An 18,187-nucleotide genomic window follows, 5' to 3' on the forward strand; every position below is an offset into this window, starting at 1 on the left:
GATGCTTAACAGGACCCAGCAGAGAGGGGACAGGGGTCAACCGTCACCGAGCTCCGCCGGCGGCTCGCAGAACGCGAGCGGAGGGGAGCCGCCTGTCACTAGATCCTTCCTGGAATCCCTATTCAGCACACTCAGGGACGATTTTCAAACGCTGAAGCAAGAAGTGGCAGGAGAAGTACGGGAGGTGCGCAGAGAGGTAGACGACTTGGGAGAGCGAGTAGCCACAGTGGAAAGCACGAATCACCGGCTCGACAAGGACATTGTGCAACTGCAACAGGAGGTGTTGCGCCTGAGGGACCAGCATCTGGATCTCCAAACGCACAACGAGGACCTTGAAAACAGGTCTCGGCGAAATAACATTCGAGTCCGGGGAATTCCATCTACAGAAGAGGGCACGGAGGTGGCTGGCTACTTACGAGACCTGTTCAGGGCGATCTTGGGCGAACCAGCGGAGTTTCCCGTCCGGATTGATAGGGCGCATAGGGTAGGACTACCGAGGCGAGCATCGGTGCCACCACCGGATATTCTGGCATTTCTCCCTGCCTCCAGTTGAAAGAACGCATTATGGCTGAGGCGCGAAAGCAACCTTCATTCACTTTTCGCGGTCACTCTGTGGCTCTGTATCAAAACTTGTCCGCTATCACCCTTCAGAAGCGGAAAGCGTTTATGATTGCAACTGACTTTTTGAGAGAGCATGAAACGTCCTATGCCTGGGGACACCCCTTCCGCCTAATTTTTAGGTGGAATGGCACGATGCACCAATTACGATCACTGCAGGAGACGTGAAGTTCTGGGAATCACAGCAGAGGAGGAGGAAACAGCTACGCCAAGCCAGAGACGCGGCCCTAGAGACAGTTGGCAGAGGGTATCGAGGAGACGAGCGCCCGCCACCCCCAGGAGACCGGACTCACCCACCATTAGAGCCAGCATGGCGAATGCCGTTTCCGAAGTGGCCAGAGACACTGCTTCCAATGGTGACGTGGCGCTGACAGCATAACAACGCTCCAGGGGGAGAACAACACAGCCTTACTGATATTGCAGGTTTGGGGTCCTGGGAGGAGGGGGGCCATGGGGAGGAGTAAGTGGCCGGACGTCCACTTTGGTAATTTACCACAGACTTTTCCATTTGGGACATGACTGGGACTAAAAGTTGTCGGGGTTCCAGGGGAGTGCGGAAGGGAGGGGGAGGAGGGAGGCTGGTTGTTTGCATGAGGGGGTTGTTGTGGGGAAGATGGGGGAGGGGAGGGGGTGGAAGGGCAGTTCGAGGGAAGTTTAAGGGGAGTTGGGGGGGAAGGGACAGGGACCGTCCAGTGCTTTTGATGCATTCGTTCTGGCCTTACAGTGCTCCTGCACACTACATGCCCCAGAGCCGCCCCTCCTGGGCCGTGATTCAATGCTTGAGCTATGCTTCTACCCATACCGATGACAGCCCTTAAGGTCGTCACCCTAATGTGAAAGGGTTGAATAACCCTGTCAAGAGGAGGGCGGTGCTGTCATTACTAGAAAACACACAAGCAGATATTTGTCTCTTGCAAGAGACCCACCTGCTTGCCCGTGATTGTCAGAGGATGCGATCTCACAAATTCCCAACACACTTTTTCTCCTCCAACACTACCAAGACAGCCGGGGTTGCAATCCTAGTGTCCAGAACATTTAAAGGGGAGGTCCTACATAAACTTGCAGAATAGAAAGGGAGGCTCCTAGCATACAGAGTTAAGTCGGGAGGTCTGGTGTTGACCATAGGGTCGCTATACAGCCCCAACGAGCATCAGGAGCGATTTCTCAATTCGGCCATAGTGGACATTACCGCCACCCGTCAGCCCTGGATATGGACAGAGCGGAATATGCTGCGTTACGCTTGAAACACACGTATTACACGGGTGGAGATAGGTGCGGCCGGCTTCTGGCGAACAAACTCCGGGTGGCGCATCAACGACATTTTGTGAAGGAGCTGTCGATCTCCGATGGAGAGACAGCTACAGAGGATAGCCAGATAGCGGAGGGTTTCCGTCAGTACTACGCAAAACTATACGCGAGCGAGCCCCCGTCGGCACAGGCGGAGGCAGATTATTTGAACTCGGTTGACCTTCCCTCCCTCACTCCGGAGCAGGCGGAGCACCTGGAAAGAGAGATTCAGGTTGAGGAGGTGATTACGGCCATCTCCAAACTCAAACACGGAAACGCTCCGGGCCCGGACGGTTATACATCACTCTTCTATAAAACATTCTGCCCCGCGCTGGCGCCTATCCTTACCCGCCTCTTTAATTCATTCTCCGCTCCTGGAGCTATCCCTCCGGATCTACTCCAAGCGACCGTGTCGGTCATCCCCAAACCGGGGAAGGACCGGACTCACTGCAGCTCATACAGACCGATCTCTCTTTTGAACATCGATCTCAAACTGTACACTGGGATCCTGGCGGCCCGGCTGGCACTTCATCTACCGGGACTGGTGGACCCGGATCAGGCGGGGTTTGTCCCCGGGAGGCAAACGTTGGACAATACCAAGAGAGTGGTTCATATCCTGGAGAAGGCCTCCCGGATTCCCGGAGAGAGAATGCTGCTGGCTGTAGGCGCGGAGAAGGCGTTCAACAGGGTACATTGGCCTTATTTGGAGCGGGTCCTATCGAAGGTGGGAATAGGGGAGAAATTTCGCACCCTAGTATTCAATTGCTACAGATTTCCGTCTGCGGTGTTGCGGGTGAATGGCTACAGCTCTCAGAGGTTTGCGATCGAGAGGGGCACCAGGCAGGGGTGCCCATTGTCCCCGCTGCTCTTCGCACTCTATATGGAGCCCCTTGCCCAAAGGATACGCCAAAACCCGAATGCGAAGGGAATAAGGATGGGGAGGTATACGCATACCATTAGCCTCTACGCAGACGACATTATACTGACACTAGCTGATCCAAGGAGGGCATTCCCAGCGTGTGTTGCTGAGCTAGAGAATTTTGCTGCTGTCGCAGGGTTCAAAATGAATATGGGGAAGTCGGCGGCTCTCGACGTTTCGTTGACTGCTGCCACGAGAACCGACTTACAAGACCTCTTCCCCATGCACTGGTCTCGAGACCTGGTGCCTTACCTGGGCATCCTATTGGCGCCCACCTTACCCGCTATGGTGACCGCCAACTATGCAGCCTTGGAAAAGAAAATTAAGGAGGAACTGGGTCGTTGGAACAGAGGCACACTATCTTGGCTAGGCAGGATAGCCGCAGTGAAGATGACCATCCTGCCACAGGTACTATATCTGTTCCGGGCTTTGCCGCTCCAGCCCCCGAAAGGATGGATACAACAGACTAAAGCTGACCTTGCACGCTTCATCTGACAGGGTCACAAACCCAGGCTGAAGAGGGCCCTATCTACACTGGCCCCTGAGGCAGGGGGACTAGGCATACCGGATTTACGCAAGTATTTCCAGGCGGCACAATTGCGCTATCTGGTGGAGTGGAGCAGGTGGGAGTTAGATAAACACTGATTTTTCCAAGACCAGGCGGTGGCGGGCCGGCCTCTGCAGGAGGTGCCCTTTTTACGTAGGGCCCATCGTCCCCCCAACCTGCACGCGTCTTTTGTCACGCGAGTCCCGATGAAAGTATGGGACGCCACTAATGTTGTGCATGATCTCACTTCATTTCCCTCGCCGTCCACGCCATTGGTCGAGAACCCGGATTTTCATCCCGGGATGGAACAGGGGGCCTTCACAAACTGGCTGACTGCAGGTTGCAGAACGCTGTTCCATATGTATACCCCGGATGGCGTCATCCCGTTTCAGGATTTCAGGCGAGAATATCAACTGCCCGAGACGGAAAGAATGCGGTATATACAAGTGCGCCACTGGGCGCTGCGGCCGCAGGTGCGTGAATCGGCAGACAGGAGGCTCCTACCTTATGAGAAGTGGCTTGTTACACGCACCTCAGACACAAAATTAATTTCGGATCTATACAAATGCTTGCAGCCTTCTTCCTCTCATCTTTATAACCCGGGTAGGAAACGCTGGGAGCGGGAGCTGGGGAAGGCCTTAAGTCACACTGAGTGGGACCAGATCTCCTACCGAGCACGACACTCCGCATACCACACAGGCCTTACGGAAACGTTTACTAAGGTATCCACCTATTGGTACTACACACCAGAGAGATTGCATTAAATGAATCGTAACATTGAGAACACCTGTTGGCGGGCTTGTGGACAGATAGGCACACTTACACATGTTCTATGGGATTATCCCCTACTGTGCCCCTATTGGAAAGAAGTCTTGGACGAGATTGACTCACACTTTGACATTGAACTGCCACGCTTCCCTACGTATGTACTGTTGGGCTTGCCCAACCGGCTGATGTACCCTCTAAAGTCTCGTAGGGGCAGGCAGATTGCATTAGCACTGGGTTCGGCAGTTCAAAATATCCTCACCCACTGGCGCACCACCACACTCCCCTCCACTACGGGTTGGCTGTACAGATTGTGGCATGTTCTGGGGATGGAGAAGTTGTCGCTCATGGTGGCGGGAGAGGTGGAGCAGTTTAATGACCTGTGGCAGCCGTTTCACTCACTACTAGTTACGGAATTTAAAGAACTTACATGTCCCCGATATCTTCGATTGTTGAGATTGACTTCGCCCGTGGATTCAGTTGACCAATGAGTTTCGGATTGAGATCAGCGGCTTGGGGGAGGTGAAGTGGGAGGGCGAATTTAGCACTGGACGGGAAAGGAGCGGGAGGGGTTCGAGGGGATGGAAGTGGAGGGGGGAGTTATGAAGGGGGGTTGTTTATTTTTGGAGTTATTGTCGCAGCATACGCACCAGGCGCCACACTTGGATGGACATTTCGATTGCAGAACCTTTGCGCGCTGGATGCTCTCCTACATGGTTGTACCATAGCACTGATTTCTTGCGACAACTGTGTTCTATTTTGTAAATGTCTTAATAAAATGCTTTAAACCTAAAAAGGTCGATGATCCATTTTAGGAAGCTGAAATAAGCAAGTCTTGGTTACACCCTTGACTGGCTATTGCATTGTTACCTCTGAATCAAATTTTATCACCAGATGTATTACACTCCTCGCTGAGTTTTGCCGCTGACCTAAGAAGGAGGGCCAGAAAGCAGGTTCCATATTATTTTTTGGAATGGACTGGAGTATTCTCGTCTTTCCTCCATTACATTTTAAATGGATGTGCCCCATTTATTTCTGGACAGCTGACAGTTTTGTAAATTATTGGCTCGTATAATATTAATTCCTATCAGAAATATAAAGTGTGTATCATCTGCATACATCAGTGATGTGAGCTAAAGGTGGCATGTATAGGTTGACCAAAAGAGAGGATAGCATAAAACACTGAGAAACACACCACATTTTAAAGTTTACATCTCTGAATGGGAATCAGCTGAAGACTGCATTATCTACCATGGAGTCCCACCACAGTTTTAACAATAATTGGTGGTCTGTGGTATCAAACGCAGCTAATAAGGCAAGTAATATTAAGGCTGCAAGCACATCACGGTCTGCATACAGCCATAAATCATCCAGACCACACTTTCAGTTTTACATTGAGCATGAAAGCCTGCTCGCTTTACATCGATCCTGTAACATTCTCAAAAATTGCAGGACCAATCACTTTTGAGCTGCCTTGGAACAATAGGATCTTTAATGCCAGCAGCCCAAGGGTTTTGGACAGTGAAGCTACACATGGAATACAAATTAAATTCCCAGAGCATGGAAAATCCAAGACCCACTACTACCACCCTGCTGGAATCCTTGGACTATAAACCACCTGCATCCACTAGTATGTTTGGGGAATTTGAGGAAAGTGTTGTTGGATAAGCGCAGTGATTTACAATAATGCTGAAGTTTTGTTGCTGAGATGTTTTAGTGTCTTCCGATGAATTAATTTGTGGATGAAGTAGAATGTTTTGAAAATTACCCAGGCATTAACTAGAAACAACTGGAGTCATTTGAGTGCCTATGAGCTATGAGTGCTGGCTGTGACATAAACCCCAGACTTGAAACAATATTACAACCTGCTTAGGGACAGAGATGTACTGTTTTGTCCAGCATAAATGCTGTTAGCTGGCATAATCAAGTCAATTGTTAACAATGTTCATACTACCAATAAGTGGTCCTCTAGGGAAAGAAAGTAGGCAGTGAAGGTAAGAGATAATGCATAACAGTTGACAGAGGCAGTAGTAGCTGTTCACCTAAAAAACTATGACTGACTGGGGAGCGGAGACTACATTAAGAAACCAGGGTGGCAAGGGCGACTAAGTCTTTTAAAATTGAGGCTGGCGGAGTAACTGGCTTGTGAAGAATGATTGGATTTCGTTTAAATGGATGGAACGTTAGTTTGTGAATGGCACTAAAGATCTGTAGATCAGTTTTGTTTTCAGTTTAGAATGTTCCATCCCATCTATGATTGAATGGCAGTCTTATTGATTTCTAGGGTTTGGCATGTGTTTGCATGATGTGCAGGCTTAATAGAATGGAGTGCCAGCACTGTAGGAATGGTAGAACGGTGAAAGGGCACCTACAATCTTAGAGTAGGGAAGAACCGCATGGAACTCGACCAGAAACCCAAAAGAAGCAGATACGGAAAGGGCTCAGTGACATTTGCTAGGTTTAAAGGCATTCAACCTAGGGATATAGAAGATTCCTAATAACTTTGAGAGTTGATGGAGCTTGCTTTCTTGGTCTATGATGTCACAGGCCACCCAGAGTTTTAGATGTACTAAAGACCATGTTTAGCATTTCTCAGCAGCTTTTAGACAGTATCCCATCCTTTAAGGTGTGCTGTTCCTATGTCAATGCCCAATTGGACTGAAGTCTGTCATGAAGACTGAGATTGTTGAAGTGTGTCTCAGGCAAGCACTAAGTTGTTCCTGAACTTTGGATGCTGTGGGAAGCTGGCAATATGCCTGTATTTATAGATCACATTTGCACCTTTCATAACTTAGTCTAAGCGCACAACAATAGCATGTCTGAGGAAGGCTAAAACTGTAATATTTTCCACAAATTTCTGTTTCAATTACATCATGCACTGCAAACAGAGAATATAGATTGGGAAGAGGTTCTTGGATGTAGCTCCCTAGAGTGTAGGGTACTCGCAGAGGAGATGACAAGTGAAGTAGTCTCACAAACATATTGCGCTGTAATAAATAATGAACGTGATCCACTTATAAAACTTAGGGTGGCCTGAGAGATATAGATTGGGAAGTGGCCCTAATGCATCCCAAAGAGGTATCCATCAAGTCTAAATCGAGATTAATCCAGCTGAAACCTCTACATAGGATCTACTATTGGTCCATAGTCAAAATGGGCAGAGCTCAGACTACAAATTCTTGGCGATGTGGAGTGAATGATGGCACATTTATGCACACTCTGGGAATGCCCCCTTATTACCGGGTACTAAAGAACAAGTTACTTACCTTCGGTAACGCTTTTTCTGGTAGATACTATATCTGCCTGTGGATTCCTCACCTTGTGAATATCCCCCTTGCGTCAGCAACGTTCGGAAATTTTCTTCGTAGCACGCCGTCGTGGGCGACGTCACAGGAGCACGGCATCGCGCGCGACTCCGTCTGACGTCACCGACCCCATATTAGGCCCACGCCGGCGTGATGACGTCAGTTCCGCCCTTTTTTCCGTGCCTTCGAGGCACACAGACGGACCAACGATAGCAAATATGCAAATATACAATGTACACAGTACAAATAGAACCAAATCAATACAACAGTATTATAATCATATATACAGAAAGACCAGGTATAGCAAAGTAGACAACGGGGAGGCGGGTGGGTCAGTGAGGAATCCACAGGCAGATATAGTATCTACCAGAAAAAGCGTTACCGAAGGTAAGTAACTTGTTCTTCTGATAGATACATCTGCCGTGTGGATTCCTCACCTTGTGAATAGATTCCCACAGCAGTCCCCACTCCCGGAGGAGGGTGTCTACTCTGCTACACCAGGAAGTCTTGGAGGACAGAACGCGTGAAGTGGCCATCCCTCCACACCTCGGTATCTAAGCAGTAATGCTTCGCGAAAGTGTGGAGGGAGGCCCAAGTCGCGGCCCTGCAAATATCCTCAACAGGCACACCCCTAGACAAAGCAGATGTTGCAGACTTTGCTCTAGTTGAATGAGCTCTAATACCCTCAGGAGGGTCCTTACCCGCAAGGGAGTAGCAGATCTTGATGCACAGGATTATCCATCTGGAAAGAGTGCGCTTGTGCACCGCTCTGCCCTTCTTGCAGCCAGCAAAGCCAACAAACAGCTGGTCGTCCATCCGGAAGTCCTTAGTCCTGTCCAGATAGAAGGACACCGCCCGCTTAGGGTCCAGGCGATGCAGTCTCTCTTCCTCCTTAGACGGGTGAGGGGGAGGATAGAAGGTAGGAAGGGTAATGGACTGCCCAAGATGGAAAGGAGTCACCACCTTAGGCAGAAAAGCAGCCCTGGTCCTAAGAACCATCCTTTCTGCATGAATGGTCAGGAACGGGGGTTTGGAACTTAGAGCTTGAAGCTCACTTACCCTCCTTGCCGAGGTGATTGCAACGAGGAAAATAGTTTTAAAAGAGAGAAGCCTCAATGGACACTTGTGCAAGGGTTCAAAGGGAGAACCCATTAAAAAGGTCAGCACAAGATTCAAATCCCAATGAGGAATAATAAAAGGGGTAGGAGGAAACATATTCACAAGACCCCTCAAAAATCTCACAACCACCGGAGACTTAAAGAGAGAAGGCTGATCCGGCAAACATAGAAACGCCGATAAGGCCGAAAGATAACCCTTGACCGTGGACACAGCCAAACCTTGCTGCGCCAGATAAAGGGCAAACTGTAAAATATTAGACAAATGAGCCCTCAAAGGGTCAATATCCCTCTCCCTGCACCAAGAAACAAATTTTGTCCACCTATAGGAGTAAATGGACTTAGTGGTGTCACGCCTGGCAGAGAGAATGACATCCACCACCTCGTGAGGGAGAGAAAAAGAACTCAAGTTGCCCCGTTCAATCTCCAGGCATGAAGGTGTAATGTCTGGAGGTGGTGGTGTAGAACCTGCCCCTCCAACTGAGAGAGGAGGTCTGCCCTGTGAGGGAGACGGAGCGGCGGGTGAGAGGATAGGTGGAGTAGGTCCGAATACCACACCCTTCTCGGCCAATCCGGGGCGACCAATATGACTTGGGCCCGGTCTTGACGAATCTTCCTCAGAACCCGAGGAATCAAAGGTATGGGGGGAAACGCGTAAAGGAGTCGATCTCCCCAACTCAACTGAAACGCGTCCCCCAATGCTCCTTGCATCGGATACTGGAGACTGCAGAATGAAGGGCAGTGAGCATTCTCGCGAGTGGCGAACAGATCCACCCGAGGAGTCCCCCACATCTGAAAGATGTTGCGAACAACCTCCGGGTGAAGCCTCCACTCGTGGTCGGCAGAAAACTGCCGACTGAGACTGTCCGCACGCACGTTCAGAACCCCGGCCAGATGATTTGCCACCAGACAAATCTGATGGTCCTGAACCCAGGACCAGAGACGCAGAGCCTCTCTGCAGAGACACTGCGACCCTACTCCTCCCTGCTTGTTGATGTACCACATCGCAGTCGTGTTGTCCGTTAGGACCTGGACCGAACGACCGCGAAGGGAAGGGAGGAAGGCCTTGAGCGCCAAACGTATCGCCCTCAATTCCAGAAGGTTGATGTGAAACAACCTCTCTTCCGGAGACCAAAGACCCTTGACCTCCAGGTCTCCCAGATGAGCACTCCACCCGAGAGTGGATGCATCCGATATCACTGTGGCCACTGATGGAGGTAGCTGAAAAGGCTTTCCCTGTGACAGATTGCCTTCCACGCCCCACCAGGACAGGTCCGCTGCAGTTTCTCTGGAGATCCTCACAGACTCCCTGAGATCTCCGTTGTGCTGATACCACTGCCTGCGGAGGCACCACTGGAGCGCCCTCATGTGCCAGCGTGCATGACTGACCAACAGAATGCAAGAAGCCATCAGACCGAGCAGACGAAGGACCTTCAGGACTGGAACAACCGCTCCATTGAAGAATAAAGGAATCATTTCCTGAATGTCGCGAATCCTTTGAGGTGGAGGGAATGCACGACATACAGAAGTGTCCAGTACCGCACCTATGAACAGGTTGCGCTGGGAGGGCACCAGGTGAGATTTGGGTACGTTTATCGAAAAACCCAACCTGTGTAACAACTGAGTTGTCTCCTGCAGATGATGGAGCACCATCTCCGGCGACTCTGCTTTGATCAGCCAGTCGTCTAGATAAGGGAATACAGGAATCCCTGACCTCCTGAGATGCGCCGCCACCACCGCCATCACCTTGGTGAAAACTCGAGGCGCAGTAGTAAGTCCAAACGGGAGGACCGCAAACTGATAGTGCTGCGATCCCACCGTAAAACGGAGATACTTCCTGTGCGACTTCAGGATTGGGATGTGAAAATACGCATCCTGCAAGTCGATCAACACCATCCAGTCTTCTTCCATCAGCGCCAGAAGAACCTGAGCAAGGGTGAGCATTTTGAACTTCTCCTGTTTGAGATAGAGGTTCAAAATCCCGAGATCCAGGATAGGCCGAAGTCTGCCATCCTTCTTGGGAATCAAGAAATACCGGGAGTAGCACCCTTGACCCCTCTCCTGCTCTGGAACCACCTCTATCGCTCCCTTTCGAAACAGAGCCAGGACTTCCTCCTGCAGGAGAAGCAGGTGGTCCTCCGAGCAATAACCTTGGCAAGGAGGGTAATTGGGAGGGAACTCCTGAAAAGGAAGTGCATACCCATTCTCTACGAGATTGAGAACCCAAAGATCTGATGTAACCGATTCCCAATCTCGTAGAAAGTGAGTAAGCCGACCCCCTACTGGCCCTACATGATCCAGAATGGTGGATCTAGGGCTGCTTTGCTGATGCGGGTGGGGGTTGGGCATTATTGGAGGAAGTGGAGGAAGAGGAGACTTGACGTCCACGTCCACGACCCCTCTGTCTACCTCTATAGGACTTATATAGAGGGTTCTGCTGCTGCTGCTGTTGTTGGCCCTGCTTGAAGGGACGAAAAGAAGATTTACCAAATCCCTTGAATTTTCTAGCTGCAGACCCTCTCATCTGCAGACCCAACGATCTCGCAGTGGCACGGCTGTCTTTAAACCTTTCCAAGGCCACATCTGCCTTCTTACCAAAAAGGCCAGATCCTTCAAAGGGTAAGTCCAACAAAGTAGATTGTACATCCGCTGAGAAATCAGATGACTTTAACCATGCGGCTCTCCTAGTTGCAATGGATGAGCCCATTATTCTGGCAACTGAATCCACAGTGTCCATGCCGCTTTGGATGACCATGCGGGCCGCAGCCTGAGTGTCAGAGATGACTTCATTAAAGTTTTTCCTATCCTCCTCAGGAAGTTTTGGTGACAATTGCTTCACTGAGTCCATCAGCGCGTGCACATATCTACCTAAAAGGCAAGTAGCATTTGACGACTTTAGAGCCATGCTTCCAGAAGAGAAAGCCTTCTTCGCAGCCTGATCCAATTTCTTAGACTCTTTGTCAGCAGGCACTTGAGGGAAGGAGCCTGCCGCCCTATTAGAACAAGCCGCCTGAACCACAAGACTGTCCGGAGACGGATGCGTAGAAAGAAATGCAGGGTCATCAGGAGCCACCCTATAGCGCCTTGCAATAACCCTTGAAACTGCAGGAGCAGACAACGGCCTCTTCCAAATTTCCTTAATTGGATCTGACAAGGCATCAGTAAACGGCAAAGTTGGCTCCACAATTGAAGATGGAGAATGCAGGACTTCCGTGAGAATGTTGGGCTTGTACTCCACTGTGGGCAGCTTTAAGTTAAGAAGGTCAGCAGCCTTCCTAATAACCACGTGATAAGGAGCCACGTACCTTGATGGTGCATCAGAAGTCGAAGGCAGACCCCACTCGGGAGAGAGTTCCAGACCACTAGCATCCCGAAGCTCTTCGAAGTCATCACCATGATCAGGAAGCTCGCCTTCTTCCACATCTGAACTCTCATCATCCTTTTGCTCGAGAAGACGCTGAGCTCTTCGCCTCGACCACTCCATTCGAATCGAAGTCGACGGATCCGGTAACGACTCAGACGGAGCCGGTTCCGACGTCGCTCGAGGAACCGAAGCAGGAGGACGAGAGTCAAGAACAGGTGTGGCACCTCGATCTCGACTGCGAGGTCGATCCGGAGTCGGCGAAGCCGCATGCGGAGTCGAGGACCTCGGTGGAGCCGTACCGAGCCAAGGTGAAAGAGGCGCCGGCATGAAAGGCATAAATGGAGCAGGGGCATACGACTGAGGAATACCCAGGTTGTACGATAACGGACCCATGGGGCCACCAGGCGCTCCAGCGGGGTACATCGCCCTAGAATAAACTCCAAACATTGCATTGAGAAAATGCGAGGGATCCTGCCCAGGACCAGGAAAGGAAGGGTACGGACCTACCGGATGTTGCAATGGAGGCCGACCCGACACATCCTCACCCTGACCTTCTGGATTCACAGGAGTCTCCGCCGAAGCCGGTTCTTGAGTCACCTCCTCTTCTTCATGCTCCGAGGAAACCGGCTCCGGGTCCGGCTCCGGTGCCGGAGAACCCACTCTTGACAAAGCAGGTGAAGGAGAGACAAAGTCCTTACGGTGTTTGTGAGACTTTCTCTTCGAGTCAGAGGAATCCTTCCCCGAATGATGTCTCGAACTGTGCTTCCTCCTCTTATGCTTTCTCCTCGAAGAGCTCGAAGCATGCCCGGAAGCCGACTTAGATCTAGACCTAGGCCTTTCTCTGGACTTCGACTTCGCCTTGGACCTCGAGTCGTCTCCAGACCTCGAACCCGCTCTGGACCTCGACGCCGATCTCGACCTCGACCGAGACCTTTGCTTCGACTTCGATCTCCGTGACGTAGATCTCGAAAGCCGCCCAGAGTCCTTTTTCACCTTCGCCAAGAGCAACTTTGCTTCACGCTCCCGAAGCGCCTTCGGATTCATCTTAAAACAGGACTCGCAGTTCTTGACGTCGTGGCCCGATCCAAGACACCACAAACAATCCTTATGTGGGTCAGTGATAGACATCATGCGGGCACAAGACCTACATGGCTTAAAGCCTGTTTTCCTCGACGACATCTCCGGAGAAGAACAAAGTCGCAAGAGAGAAACAGTGACAAATATTAGTCAGAAAGATACTAGGTATCGCTGAAGATCCCGAAAACCGTTAGCGTCGGAGACGCGGAAAAAAGGGAACTGACGTCATCACGCCGGCGTGGGCCTAATATGGGGTCGGTGACGTCAGACGGAGTCGCGCGCGATGCCGTGCTCCTGTGACGTCGCCCACGACGGCGAGCTACGAAGAAAATTTCCGAACGTTGCTGACGCAAGGGGGATATTCACAAGGTGAGGAATCCACACGGCAGATGTATCTATCAGAAACACCATTGTTGCAGGGATTCCCTTTTGGATCAGAACTATGCCTGGGATCACAGGATGTCAGAATGAGTAGCTAATGCCCAAATCCGAATAGCTCATAGTGTCTTACCTGCCCTCCTAACCTTTCCAGAGTAACAGGCAAATTGGCAAACCCAGAACACAGCTTTCTAGTCCCCAGGGGAACTGTGGAAACACATTGTCACCTTTTGTTTTTTCACTCATGCATGTCCATAATAAACAAAAGAAAGACACAGCAAAGTTTACAATATTTATTAACCCTTTCCATGCGGCCGCGATTCCCCTGGTGTGCTGTAAACAGCACGAACAGGGGCGGGCCGTGACGAACCCCAGCCGTCATCAGCACACGAGCACCGTAGTGCATGACGGCTGGGGTTCGTCATCAGCATGGAAGGGGTTAAAACAACCATGCTCTATCATGAAGCAACTGTGCTGCAATTAGGAGTAATCAGCATTATGAGCAAACTGTATACATTGAAAAGCCCTACCATGGCGAATTACAGATCTGCCTAAGCCTACATCACTACGTGAGCACAGGAATATATCGGGGATCGGCATTAGATCCGGACCCCATACCTGGCATTTGTAGTTAGGTGGTCTGCATATCATATTGGGCCTTGTTAGTGTGTCCATTCCTGGACCTTTCCCTCTGCTAGAAATCCTTCTCTATGTTACCCAAAAGGCAAGCCTTTGTTTATATGATAAGAAGTGACATGTTGGAAAACAGCAGCTGCACCTCTGTCTAGTGTCTAAATGGTAAAATATGTTACTGAACGACCAGAGAAAAACAAGGCACAATGTTGTTCAACCTTGTCCGAAATGTTCAGACTGAATCCCAGGAAAAAGTACTGAATAATAAAAACATAATATTGTGGCACAAAAACAAACGTGTTATGTGTAACTGAGCAAAAGCTGCCTTCAGTGTGCAGTTAGGCTAAGATATGGGAGACTGTCAAGTCAAAATTCTTTCCCTTTGTGACAACAGTATATCTCAAAAATACTTTTGTAATGATATATGGATTTACATTTTGAATAAAGCCTTGAGATAAACACATTTTGTTCTGTAGCATCTGATTCATTCAGGACTGGGGGTTATAAGTGCCTGACGTATAATTATTAGTTGTGATGTCATAATGTAGGCCTGGTGTGTAGGTCAGATATATTGTGGTCACACAGGGAAACATTTTAGACTTGACAGTCTTTTACGGATCCCTGTCCCTTTGGATTGTGGGGGTCCCTCTCATTGTACTTACTTAAAATATGGGAGAAGCAAGTGGGCCCTAAAGGGAATCTAGTACACCATCATCAAAGAACTAGAATAAATTATGGGTGTAGTCATCCCGGTAGTACCGCAATTTGTCCTGCTATATTTTCCATGTGATGTTGATCTCACGCGGGACATTGCAATGATGTGGGTTAGGCAACAACTATCAGCTAGGGATAGACATGTGCATGGATGCAGAAAGATGGTTTATACTAACAGAGCCTGCCCGAGGAAGTTTGATAACATTTGGTCAGGTGGAGAAAGTACAATGGCCTAGGTTGGGAGGATCAAGATGTACGACCTTGAGGATTAATCTCGCTAATCAGTGGGAGGCTGCCCTATACTTCACCATTTTTATAAGTGGTAGAACTAACATATGTGGACAGGGAAAGCAATGATCTACCTTATCAAAGACAAATTATAACAATGAAAGTGTGGGTAATACTGAATGATATAAGAAGGAAAACTATTGTGTTAATGTTGACGCCACTTGTTTTATGTTTTAAAAGCAAAATAAAAACATTTTAAAATAAATTCTGTATGAGATGGTTTAAGGGGTGGGCCAAGATACATTTAGTGTGTTAAGTATTGCTGGGAAATGATCTGTCACACAGGCATCTCATGTTTTTAGTGGTGCTTTCTGTCGATGAAACATTAAGGAAAATTTGTTGTAAAACTGTTACCCATTCTTGGACCTGGATGTCTGGGATCTATAGACTGAGACTTTGCATTATTCCATTTTTTGTACAGAAATAAATACATGTAAAAATGTAACTGAAAAACTTAGATTGATTAGTGAGACTTTTTCCAGCTTATTTCGTCTGCTTCTCCTCTAAGGTTTTGATGTGGTAACTACTTCATAAATGCTAGCCATACATACAAAATAGCTGCACTATTCAAACATAAGTATTTTGTCTTTCTTGCTATTTTTCAATTGCTTGTCTTCCCATCACTGTGTGTCTAAATCTTCATCGTTTTTGTCTTCACTTTCCATAGTCCCTGCCCACTGGACCTCAGGACAGCCACCTTAATCACTAGCTATAAAAAAGTCCCTCACAACCTAAGCCACTACTGTCTATAATTTTGGACCACTCCGGTATAGCAGCCACGTAGAATACTTATTATCCTATTATATAACATTGTTCATCCTTGACTTAACACACCTCACCTGACAGATACTGTAATAATTGTAGTTTTGTTGTCTAGTGTACCACAGAAAGCCATTGGAGTATGAGAACTAAGCAGACTTATTTTGGATACAAGCTTAAACAAATTAAATCATGTCATTGCTGTTAGAGCAAGGTGATCAATGGGCATTTTCAATATTTGCAAACAAATAGTGCATAAACAGTAAAAATCCAAATAAGAAAGAGTTTGAGAATGAATGCCTTAGAGGACCATAAATAATATTTGCGATGCATCATATAAGTGGGTTTTAAGTAGATTGCTAAAACAGACACCCTTCATGTCACCAATAAAATACATACTTGCCAGCAGACGTGTGGAGACTTCCGTTCTAAGATGAACTGAGTTAAGGGCGATGGCTCAAGTTCATATTTGTCAAAGGGAAGCTTGTCTATGACCATTGGTTCAGTATCTATACAAGCAAACTTCACAACAGGATGAGACGTGCGGGGAGGCTACAAGAGAAAACAAATACAAGGTTTATATATTAAACACAAAGGCAACCTGGAAAAACTTGTACTTGGAATGACCATTAGAGCTGCCACATGTCTCAATTCAATTTAACAGCCCACAAATACACCAAAAGGATCCCACAGAATCTCGAAATGCGTTATTTCATACAAATGCCAACGAGATTCATAAAATTAACTGTTAAATATAATGTTATAGTTAGGCTTCCTTCCATCTGTGATCTTGTATTTGTGACTGTGTAGTCACGTATACAGAGTATTTACATCGCTTTTTTTCCGACACCATAGCAACACTTGTTGTCAGGGCTGTTGATACACTGCTGCTCATGTAGTTATGTCTTCCTAGAATAAACAACAGGCTATTAAAATGTTTACACAAATATATCCTGAAGCCTCAGGAACGAAGTACTCAAAGGCGGCAGACAAACTAGGCAGAACTAAGAGCTAGTAGAGAGAAGCTGAGGAGTTGTTTCACCACGTTTTCAGAATTGATAAGTATATATATAACTGGGAAAGTAAGTGGTAGTCGTGAGGGATATGACATTTTTTTAATGTTATATCTTAAGAAGGGTAAAAGCCTGATAATTGTTCCTTATGCTTATCACATTTAAAAAATGTTTTTTTTAAATGATGAAAGCCTAGACATAAACCCTCATTTTGGCACATATTCACAAAGCTTATTTTGAAAGCAGTATCTTATGCTCAACAAGTGTGAATTACTTTTGAATTTCCAGGAGAGCTCACTGAAAAAAATCTTGGAGAACCTGTTAAGGATCGCACTCAAAAGGATGAAAGTCTAAAAATTGATCCTGCACTTATCCGCAAAGATAATGATAAGCAGTACTCATTTCATCTCATTTAAAAGGACGAAAAGATCAAACATGGTCTTTATTTCATTTAAAGAATAACAAAATGCTCATAATTTGTGATTATGTAATCCAAGTGACAAAGGTAAAAGAAGAGTAATGAACCTCATTTCATTGAGGACAATACTGAAAATTGGCTCTCAGGACAGATTTAGGTGACAAGGCTCAAAAAAGATCCTTGCTACTTCTAACCACCCAGAAAGAAAGGATGCTAATCAGTCTTCGTTTCCTCTCACTGTGCAAAAGACTTTCACTCAGCGACCGTTTATTTTATCAGAAAGGACAAATCCTAGACCAGTTATCTTTATCTTATTCAACTCAAAAGAAGGAAGCTCGGAAGGGCAAAAGGCCGACAATTGCTTAATTTCTTCTTATTCACATTGCTGTAAGGTTGACAGGAATTCACTCAATATATCCCCAGAAGGAAGCAGGAGTGAAAATGAATTCTTATAGGGGCTAAGATTTGTGTTCTTTGTGGAGAAGTGAGTCACTGTGCTTAATATGTATTGCTTGATAGTGCATCTGCCATCAAGACCTAGTTATAACCAGTTCTTAATATATACAATAGAGAGGGCTTTGGTTTCATCCTGATGCATATTACTCTCTGACTTCATGATATTGGTTATGGAGTACCACTGTGTCTTCTAGGAAGTTGTTCCACTGGAATGCACAAAAGATCATTTAGACTTGAAAAACGCGCTTATTCACCACACCGCTAGTCATATTAAATTATTTCGCTCCTATATGCATTCTGTACCAAAAGCAATCAATTTTTATTACTTTTTTCCAGGGCAGGCAAATTCAATAGGGCTGACTTTAATGTGATAAAGATGAATTTGTGCATGCCTGTGCTCTCTTGTTTTGGCAAATTAAAGCTTGACTTATTGGCTTTGCTAATACATGTTTTGCTAATGTGTGACTAAACCTAATGTTCTTCACGTACTGAACTCAACCCCATCAAGGCCCTTTGGAGATGCTCCACTTG

At 47.6% G+C, this 18,187-nt stretch overlaps 1 protein-coding gene across 2 annotated transcripts in view; it reads right to left on the reverse strand.

Moving 5' to 3' along the window:
- LOC147718704 (integrator complex subunit 6-like) overlaps positions 1–18,187 on the reverse strand; it is a 340,537-nt gene that overhangs the window by 178,810 nt on the left and 143,540 nt on the right. For both annotated transcript variants that reach the window (XM_086918674.1, XM_086918675.1), the window contains exon 8: positions 16,169–16,321. In XM_086918674.1, the coding sequence (XP_086774800.1) occupies positions 16,169–16,321 (153 nt within the window). The remainder of the gene's footprint in view (positions 1–16,168; positions 16,322–18,187) is intronic.

Source organism: Lissotriton vulgaris, chromosome 4_1, assembly GCF_964263255.1.
Source record: "Lissotriton vulgaris chromosome 4_1, aLisVul1.2, whole genome shotgun sequence".
NCBI classification, from domain to species: Eukaryota; Metazoa; Chordata; class Amphibia; order Caudata; family Salamandridae; genus Lissotriton; species Lissotriton vulgaris.